This window comes from Triticum aestivum, unplaced genomic scaffold (assembly GCF_018294505.1).
Source record: "Triticum aestivum cultivar Chinese Spring unplaced genomic scaffold, IWGSC CS RefSeq v2.1 scaffold190282, whole genome shotgun sequence".
Classification (NCBI taxonomy): Eukaryota; Viridiplantae; Streptophyta; class Magnoliopsida; order Poales; family Poaceae; genus Triticum; species Triticum aestivum.
In genome coordinates, this window is record NW_025227342.1 from 1 (window position 1) to 10,193 (window position 10,193).

General features: G+C 46.9%; 1 protein-coding gene and 1 pseudogene across 5 annotated transcripts; one reads left to right on the forward strand and one right to left on the reverse strand.

The window, feature by feature from the left end:
* The first annotated feature begins 489 nt into the window (after positions 1-489).
* Positions 490-5,335, forward strand: LOC123172699 (putrescine hydroxycinnamoyltransferase 1). Of its 5 annotated transcripts, none has more exons than XM_044589637.1 (3): positions 490-1,074; positions 4,201-4,329; positions 4,420-5,335. In XM_044589637.1, exons 1-3 carry the CDS (start codon positions 655-657, stop codon positions 5,095-5,097), a joined length of 1,227 nt encoding a protein of 408 aa, XP_044445572.1. In that variant the 5' UTR covers positions 490-654; the 3' UTR covers positions 5,098-5,335. The 5 variants fall into 5 exon arrangements, with proteins under 5 accessions (XP_044445572.1, XP_044445570.1, XP_044445568.1 ...); XM_044589636.1 differs by lacking the exon at positions 490-1,074 and adding an exon at positions 2,239-4,042; XM_044589635.1 differs by having other exon boundaries at positions 491-1,074; positions 4,201-5,335.
* A 1,575-nt stretch (positions 5,336-6,910) lies between these two features.
* Positions 6,911-8,136, reverse strand: LOC123172698 (putrescine hydroxycinnamoyltransferase 1-like; annotated as a pseudogene).
* Between the last annotated feature and the right edge of the window lie 2,057 nt (positions 8,137-10,193).

Below are 10,193 nucleotides of genomic sequence, written 5' to 3' on the forward strand. Positions count from 1 at the left end.
TCTCTCTCTCTCTCTCTCTCTCTCTCTCTGTTCTAGCGTTAGCTACTGTGTTGGCAATGGAGCAAAAGCAGCACTAAAACATGTTGAAGTAGAGATGGTTTCCTCTTAAAAAAAGGAAAGAGATGGCATCTTCGTAAGCAATTATTGATGGAGAGATCAGATCTCACCGTTTTCTTTGGCTGCTGCCAGCAGCATGACCTATGGATGGACGAGAATCAAATCGCAATAACGCATGCCACCAAACAATGGCGGGACGGTGGTCCGCCATTTCCCACTGAACGAGCATCAATGGCTGGAGACGAGCATCAATAGCTGGACCTGCGCCTGCCACCAAACAATGTCTTTAATTTCCTTGAATATGTAGGAGTAGGAGACAGCATCATGGTGAGGACTGAGGACACAGCTGTAGAGAAAGAAAACGACGAGATTTGATATTAACGCCATGAATGTCCCCATCAACCAGATCGACCTCCTTTCTTCACCATTATCAGGTCTAAATTTTATAGGACTGGAGACCGCTGAGCGATCACATGCCAAAGGATATGCGATCCTTGCTCATCAGTCCTCACTGCCCATTTCCAACTCGGTAGGAAGAGAAAAGAAAAGAAAGACAGTAGGTAGAGCAACAAGGAGAGAAACAACTACTACTCCAGAATGGCCGGCGAGGAGGAGGTGCAGGTGGTCGAGTCCTCGTTCGTCACGCCGGCGGCGGACACGCCGAGCAGAGCGCTCCCGCTGTCGCCGTTCGACCTCATGCTAGCCAACAGAGGCTACACCCCACTCGTCCACTTCTACCGCCGACCAGAAACCGCCTGCGACGACTTCTTCGACGTGACAAGGTTGAAGACGGCGTTGGGCAAGGCACTTGTGCCCTTCTACCCCCTGGCCGGCCGCTTAAGGGCAGGCGCCGACAGCCGGTTACAGATCGACTGCAACGGCAAGGGCATGCTCTTCCTTGTGGCTCAGTGTCGTCTCACCATGGATGACTTCAACGACTTCAAACCATCCTCAAAGCAAAGAAGGTTGTTTGTTCCCCACGTCGACAACTCAGACGGCCTCTTGTGGGCTGCACAGGTCCGTTTGATTCCTAATTGCTCCTTTTTTTTCTACTATCCAAAATCAATTACAATTAACAGTACTAACATTTACTACTACGAAGCAATTAGTAATATGTACCACAAATTAAGCCATACATCTATGTATGTAGGTGACATTTTTGAAGTGTGGTGGGGTGGTCTGAGGGTCGGCAACGCCCCATGCTGCAATTAGTAATATGTACCACGAACATGTCTATGTATGTAGGTGACATTTTTGAAGTGTGGTGGGGTGGTCTTAGGGTCGGCAACGCACCATGCTGCCATGGACGGCTCTGTTGTATTCCACTTCTTCCGGACGTGGTCAGCTTTCTCCAGGGACGGCGACCGGGCTATGGTGAACCTCCCCTGCCATGACCGCACACGCTTGTGTGCGCGTGATCCACCCGTTGTTCATCCCGAAGCACTTGCTGTTTTTAGCCCCAATATCAACCTACCTCCACAGCCGGGGCATGTCGTCAACGAGGTTGTTGTCTTCACCCTTTCCAAGGACCAACTTTCAACTCTCAAGCGCATTTCTGGTGGGGATGCCGTGAGCACCTTCAGTGCAGTCAGTGCCCACCTGTGGCAATGCATGTGCTTAGCCCGGATGCTACCGCCGGACGCTACGACCCAGCTTATGTTCTCAGCCAACATCCGTCGCATCATGAGGCCACCACTCCCAGACGGCTACTTCGGCAATGCTATAATAAACCTAAGTGTCACCGACAAAGTGCGTGACATCAGTTCGTGTGAGCTGACATACATCGTGCGGCGAATCAGAGACACCCACAGCCGGGTGAACAATGAGCTAGTGCATTCGGCGATCGACTACCTCGAGCTAACAAAGAGAGACGACGAGCGCCCGGCTGCAGGCAATTTGCCGGTGACCGACATAAGAGTTGTCAGCTGGCTTGGCATGCCGTCGTATGATGCGGATTTCAGCTGGGGGAGGCCATTGGCTATGTTCCGTGCTGAACCAAACCGTGGAGGTTTTGTGCACCTGATTGACAGTGCAGAGGGTGATGGCAGTGTGCGCATCATCATGTCTATAGAGGTTGCAATTCTCAGTGAGTTCAAGCGTTTGTTGTATGCCAAATTCAACAACATGTTGTATTCCAAGTTTTAACCTGCATTTACCAGGTGTGTTCGAGACATGGATCTTTGATATTTGTACCCTGTAGGGTGTTTGTACCCCGAGAAATAATCTGAAGCAGCTGCGCTATGCTTATCCAATTGAAGTCAAACCTTTTGGTAGCAGCTGCAGAGTAGAGTAGTTGCTCGTGGAATGCATGATTTTGTTTAGTGCGATGAACCGAATTAATGCAAATGGAATGGTTTACGTGCTCAGTCACTCTTGGTTCTTTTTCTTTAGTCCCTGTGCTTTATCTGTGGTGGTGCTTCAATCTGCCATGTCAGGCGGTCACCTTCAGCCATGGCAGCGAAAGTTAAATTTATTTGAATCCATCTATATACTGAGGGGGAGGAAGGTCGCTGAACTCGGTGAGGGACTAATTTTTACCAATGTTTTAAATAGCGGCAGACCTCCAAATCAGCTATAGCGGGCTATAACGGGCTATTTGCACATGAGACCATTTAGCGGCACCCTGCTGAAAAGACTATTTCTAAAATTATGATTTTTCTTGTAATAATGTATGTAATGTAAATTAATGTTGTTTCTACTCAAATATCATATGGGTCCAGCCAGGCAGGATCAATGTCTTCACCAAAATTTGACACTTGATCGAAAAAGAACTAGAATTTGATACTGCTGGCAGAAACTATTAAGAACATTGATGCTTGCCCCTAGTCTTTGTGTCAGGTTGGACCTAGCCTCCTTTGGATATTCACTAGTCCAGCATACAGTAGTCGTAGTAAGAAACATGTTGTGAGTTAACCGAGACACTGAGGTAGTACTAGTTGACGATGGAGATGGGCCACCAATGTCTTTGATTTGCATCAATGGGAGACGCATCATCGTATGGTACGTACAGCTGTAGTGAAAGAAAATGATGGGATCCCAAATCGCCATGAATGTCTCCATCAACTTTTATTTACCTTTAATTGTCTGGTCCTGGTTGATACAGATCATATATCGAAAGAAGGATGCTTTTAAATAATTGCTGCTTGTGGAATGCGATCCTTCTCTTCAAATAATTGCTCCATGATCGGTGCCCATTTATAACCGGTACTCCCTCCGTCCGGATTTATTAGGCCTAAAGACAACTTCTCTTAGACCAAGACACATAGTAAATTGCTCACATTAATTCTTCCATTCCACTCCCAATGCACTTTCTCACATGCATGCAGCCAATGAAAAAATATGCATGAAGTGAATTAATTTCCCAGCCATGGCACCAACAACAATGGCTTTCAATACAACCAATGAAATGGTTGCATGCATGCACCTTTCCAAAGCAAGGCCTTATAAAAAGGGACATGCTTGTGATGCTGAGAGGCCTAATAAATCCGGACGGAGGGAGTAGTAGTTAGCAGTAGAAGGAAAAAGAAGAACTGGAGGGAGAGAGCAAGAAGGCGAAACAACTAGAATGGCCGGTGAGGAGGAGGTGCAGGTGGTAGAGTCCTGCTTCGTAACGCCGGCCGTGGACACGCTGAGGAAAGCGCTATGGCTCTCGGCACTCGACCTCATGCTAGCCAACAGAGGCTACACCCCGCTCGTTCATTTCTACCGTCGATGTCCCGGCACCGAAACCACCGACGACTTCTTCAGCGTGACCAAGTTGAAGACAGCGCTAGGCAAGGCCCTTGTGGGCTTCTACCCCATGGCCGGCCGCCTCAGGGTGGACGCCAACGGCAGGTTAGAGATCGATTGCAACAGCAAGGGCATGATTTTCCTCGTGGCTCGCTCCCAACTTACCATCGACGACTTTAGCGATTTGAAACCATCACCAAGGCTGAGGAGGTTGTTTGTTCCCCAAATGCTCTCAGCTGAGGTGTGTGCCACCCAGGTCAGTCTGATTCTTACATAAAGAGCTAGTTTTTATTTTTGTCCGTCTTTTTTTCTTTCTAACCAACTCAACTATATTATATATGGTAGTGCACTACTATATGTATTACATATACATGCCTACATGTGTAACAAACTAATCCATGTATGTATGTGTAGGTGACATTTTTCAAGTGTGGTGGGGTGGCCTTAGGGACGGCAGTGCACCATGGCACCATGGATGGCATTTCCACGTTCCACTTCTTCCAGACATGGTCAACTTTCTCGAGGGATGGCGACCGGGCAGTGGTGAAGCTCCCCTACCATGACCGCACCCACTTGTGTGCACGGTACCCACCCGCTGTTCATCCTGACACCCTCTCCCTTTTTTGCCTCAAGATCAACCTATCCCAGCCCTTGGGGCCCGTGGTCAATGAGGTTTTCACCCTTCGCAAGGATCAACTTTCCACCCTCAAGCGCATCTGCGGTGGCTCCGGTGTTAGCACCTTCAGTGCCGTGAGCGCCCATTTGTGGCAGTGCATGTGTCTAGCTCGACAGCTCCCACCAAACTCCACGACGCGCCTCGCGTTCGCCGCCAACATCCGGCGCGCCATGACGCCACCGTTCCCGGACGGTTACTTCGGCAACGCGGTGATAAACGTCAGTGTTGCCGATGAAGCGCGTGGCATCGCCTCGGGCGACCTGGCCTACATCGCGCACCGGATCAAGGACACCCTTGGCCGGGTGGACGACGAGCTGGTACGTTCAGCGGTCGACTACCTCGAGCTCGACCAAGCAAAGAGGGACAATAGCCCTGCCATAGGCAATCTACTGGCGACGGACATGAGAGTGGTCAGCTGGCTCAGCATGCCGCTGTACGACGTGGATTTCAGCTGGGGAAAGCCATTGGCTGTGCTGCGCGCCGAATCAAACCGTGGAGGCTTCGCACACCTGGTTGACAGCGCGCATGGGGATGGCAGCGTGCACATCGTCATGTGTATAGACGCTACCATCCTCAAGGAATTCAAGCGTTTGTTGTATGCCAAGTTCGAGAGCATGGTGTATTCCAAGTTCTAGCCGGCCGGGGCTAGTGTTTTCTCACACCTCCGTTTCTATTTGTGTTCTTCAAGCATCTCATATGTGCCGAGACTATTATTTTGATGGTCTCTGTCGAATAATATAATTTCAGTTGGCCTAGATCAAATAATTTTCATGTCCTGGAGTGTGTTAGTGACACGGATGTTTGATGTTTGTAACCTATTGGATGTTTGTACCCTGATTAATAATCTTAAGCAACTATGCTAGGCTTATCCAATTGAATTTACTCTTCTGGTCTCAGGTGCAGAGTAGAGTAGTTGCTCGTGGACTGCTCGATTTGTTTAGCGCGGTAAAGACAAATAATTCTAATGAAATGGACTTTTACGGGCTAAAGCATTTTTGGTTCATTTTATTTAGTCCTTGTGCTCTGTCTGTGATGGTGCTCACTCTGCTCGGTTACCTTAGCCATGGGCCATGGCAACAAAAGTTAAATTATTGGAATCCATCTAATATACCGAGGAGGGGAGGAAGGTTGTTGAGCACTCGTTATGGCTCGGGAAAGAGACCGGCGAAAGGTCTGTGCTTTGGCGCCAGCACAGGTGTCCGTTTTCTCTTGATAATTTTGTTGTGATTATCTTTTTCATGCCAGGGCGTCTGGTGAAAACCCATGTCCGCTATGGACTCCACAGCGGTGACACCCTGCGCGACTACCCTCTTGGGGCGCTGTTGTGCAGTCCATGTGCCCTAGGTCATGGTGCTGTGTCTCCTACTGGACTTTCTCTGCTCTTGCTCAGTGGCGTAGTCATGTCGTTTTTGCGCTCTTAAACAGTTTTTCGTGCGATTTATATTGTCCATTTATCCTTTGTTTTGATGTGCATGAGATCTTCGTCACTAATTCGTATCGATCGATCGTTTACTATCGTTGGTGCTTTATATATAAAGCAGGACGAAAGCTTGTTTTGAGAGAGGAAGCTTTTCATATATGTACGCATGTAGGTGACACCTTGTTGCACTGAAGTTATCAAATGATTCAGGTAGAGATGGGCCACCAAAACCATGTGTTCTATTTCCATCAACATGAGACACTCCGCTCAAGGGAAAGAGGGAAAACTGTTATATTTGTGTCGAATATTATGTACGCAAGGGGTTACGTAGACTTGGAGTTGTAATTGGTGTGGTTAGGTACGAGTTGTGTAGGAGTCAGACACTTGTATCCTAGGCCTCTTATATACGAAGGGGCAGCACACGTTGTAACCTATGACGACTTGATAGCAACAGGTACGCGGGGGAGCCGACGGCTTGTGCCGGCGCCCGGGCGGCTGGTGTTGCGGTATCTTGGGGAGGAGCACCCGTAGTCATGCCCCGGGGATGTAGCCATATTGGTGAACCTCGTTAACAAATATCGTGCCTCGGTGTGTCGTCTATGATCTTGCATTAGCGTTTTATTCTAACAAAAACGATGAAGTTTGGTATCGGCACCAACTACTTCTGTTTGCCTTCAATTTGGTCCGGTTCTGGTCTCCTCTAAAGAAAAAACACCTATGCCATCATAATATCTTGTGGGTTGGAGATTGCTGATCTGTCTCAAATTTATTTATGTTCCTTTAGGATTAGAGATCACTTGATCTATTACATGACAAACGATGCTTGTGAAATGTGATCTTTTGCTGCTTATCTGCCTTGGCTAAATAATTGTCCATGCGCGTCTCCAATACACTCAAAGACACCCACATTATTAGATCTGGACTTATTTTGAAACTAGACATACACTTAGACAAAAACAGCTAAGGCACATACGATTGGATATGTTCAAAGAAATAAAATGGAAGTGCATGGGACACTAGCCGGCCAACTAGAACTTGGAATGCAGCATGCCGTCAAACTTGGCATAAAACAAACGCTTGAACTCCTTGAGAATTGCAGTCTCTGTATAGATGACCAGGTGCACGCTATCATCCCCCTTTGTGCTGTTCATCAGGTGCACAAGACCTCCACGGCTTGATTCAGCACGCAACATAGCCAGTGGCTTTCCCCTGCCGAAATCCAAATCATACAACGGCAAGCCAAGCCAGTTGACCACTCTGATGTCGGACACCGGCAGATTACCTGTCGCAGGGGTACGGCAAGTTCAGTGGCGGAGCTACCCAACCAAAGCTGGGCGGGCCAATATGAAGGAAGATCACTATATTTTTTTCTCGTGGCTCAGTTTACTTTAATCCTACACTGTATTAGCTTTGGAATGGGCGGGCCATAGCCCATTTTCATTACATGTAGCTCCGCCAGTGGGCAAGTTGTCCCTCTTTGCTAACGCTAGCTCAACATGGTCGACCACCGAATGCACCAGCTCATCATCCACCCGACTGATGGTGTCTGATACGGCGCGGGACGTAGGCTAGGTCGCCGGAGGTGATGCTCTGTGCTTCTTCGGCAACACTTATATCTATTATCGCGTTGCCGAAGTAGCTATCTAGGAGTGGTGGTGTCATTCTGCTTCGGACGTTGGCCATGAACGTGAGGCACTTTGTGGAGTCCGGCGCTAGCCTCCGGGCTAGAGACATGCACTGCCACGCGTGGGCGCTGAGGACACCGAAGGTGCTCACGCCAACGCCGCCGCACATGTGCTTAAGAGTGGAAAGATGGTGCTTATGGAGGGTGAAAACCTCAAGCTTGTTGGCAACAGAGGTCTGGGATAGGATCATCTTGGGACAAAAAACAGAGAGGGCATCGAGATGAATAGCAGGGGGATCACGCGCATACAAGCAGGAGCGGTCATGGCATGGGAGATTCACCAAAGCCCGGTCGCCATCCCTAGTGAAAGTGGTCCATGTTTGGAGGAAGTGGAACATGGTTGTGCCGTCCATGGCGCCATGGTGCGTTGTCGTCCCTAAGACCAAGCTGCCAAACTTCAAAAATGTCACCTACATATATGGATTTGCGGCACAAGTTTTTTATGAAGTATATGTCTGTATAACTACAATTGATTGTGTTAGAATGAATGAAAAACTGGCTGGGGCAGTGTTTGGGAAGAATTAAAGGCCCGTAAGAACAAACATGCCCTCCGATGGCAACACAAGTCATTCCCATACTATAATGATCTATTTGCTCTATATGATGGTGAGTTTTAAATCCTTAACTCGAGTTACGGTTTGTCTTGTACAATGATCTTAAGTGAGATTCTTCTGGACATAATCCATGCAGGGCGCTACACTCAAGGAAGGAGTTGTCGTGGCATGGACTATTATGCAAGCAAGGCCACAAAATTCTCTCAGGTCACTACATCATATTCGCAGCAGTTGGAAGGTCCCGAGGAGCATTTTTGCTCACCTACACCAAACCTACCTGCTCCTGGGGATTCATGCATGCATACTGATACTGAAGAGGACAATGGAAGCACTGATTGGTTCTGCACAGATGATCCATTAGACCTAGAAGTTGTGAACTCAACTCAGGTGAAAGATTCCGTATTACATGTTCAATCACAAGATGCACTACCAACACATAGAAATTGTCAACCATCTCATTCTGCTCCTGAGCTTACTAGTGCTAAGCGGGGGAAAAGACAGAAGATTAATTCTAGTATTGATGATTTCCATGAGAGGTACCTGAACCTCAAAACAGAAGAGATGGAATGGTTTGCAAGCCATCGAGGAGAGGAAATTGGAGGATCCCTGTAGCATACAAAAATGCATTGTTGCACTTGAGGGGTTGCCGAATTTACAAATGGAAGATATGGTAAAAGCAGCTGACCTCTTCACCGTCAACAAGGACAACAGGGAAGTCTTCCTCTCGGTTTCAACTAATGCATTATGACTAGGATGGTTAAGAAATAAAATTCAAAACACCTCAAGAAGTGGCTTTGTATGTTGTTGCAGGCACTTGTAGTACTACTAATGCAATTTTAATGGTAACAAATTATCATGTAGTGCTAAGGTACTAGGCTAGGAAAGGGTACGTGACTTTTGTGTATGTGTTCCTGGTTAGATGTGCTAGTACTAATGCAATGTTAAATGAAACTTGATCACAAATCCTTTTGATTGACTAGAATTACTTCCAGTACAAACCAAATTGTTTTACCTTCATTACATAGGGCTCATCGCCTTGCATTGTAGTCAGCCCACATTGCATTTGCCATGGCATCTCGCATGTCATTCCCAGCTTGCCGCATGCTATCAAATAAGGGCACATCAACATTGTATTTGGTATCTCCATCTGGTACATCTTCCATATTGCTTTCATTTATAATCACACAACAAGCCATAGAAATATCAACCTGAGTGTCAATATCATATGACGTAGCAGCCTTTAGTATGGGATACCTCTTTTTTAATATACTGACAATTCTCTCAACATGATTCTGAAGCTGAGCATGGCGGAGGTTGAACAATTCTTTGGCGGATTGCGGCCTCTGCTAGACTTTTCCTTGTTCTTGCAAATGATACCTTGTTCCCCTATATGGAGCAATGAATTCAGGTGTGTTTGCATAGCCCGCATCTACAAGATAGAATTTACCAGGGTATACACTAAAACCATGCTTAAGTGAGTCTTGTAGAACTCTTGCATCTGAAGCAGAACTCTCCCAACCAGGATGTACATGCACGAACTTTAGATCAAAGTCGCATGTGACCATGCAATTTTGTGACAGTCCTTGTTTTCTATTTCTATATGGATCTTGCTTTCCAGGTGGAATGGTCATGGGAAAGTGAGTGCCGTCAATAGCTCCAAGACAATTCTGTAAATTTCATGCTGAAATTAGAGATATGCACACATCAAATTTCCCTAGTATGAATTTACCATGTCAAAATAGAACATAAGTAGTACCTGAAAGTATGCAAATTTTCGCTGTCTTAAGATGCGATGTGGGCGTAAGGATGGCAAGCGTATGTAGTTGCATGATAGTGATGTTATCGCGTTGAGCACAACTCGAAGATAATAACTGACTGTTGATCAACTATGTTGGAATATATCTTGCACCGTCCGATTGCTTGCATTCTTTGATATTGGGTATAGAAATATACCTACTTGCTCTTCCACGGATACACATGTTCAGTCTTCAAGATTGCACTTCTCACACAATTTTTGAACTAAGGCTTGAAAGATCTCTCTCTCTCTCTCTCTCTCTCTCTCTCTCTCTCTCT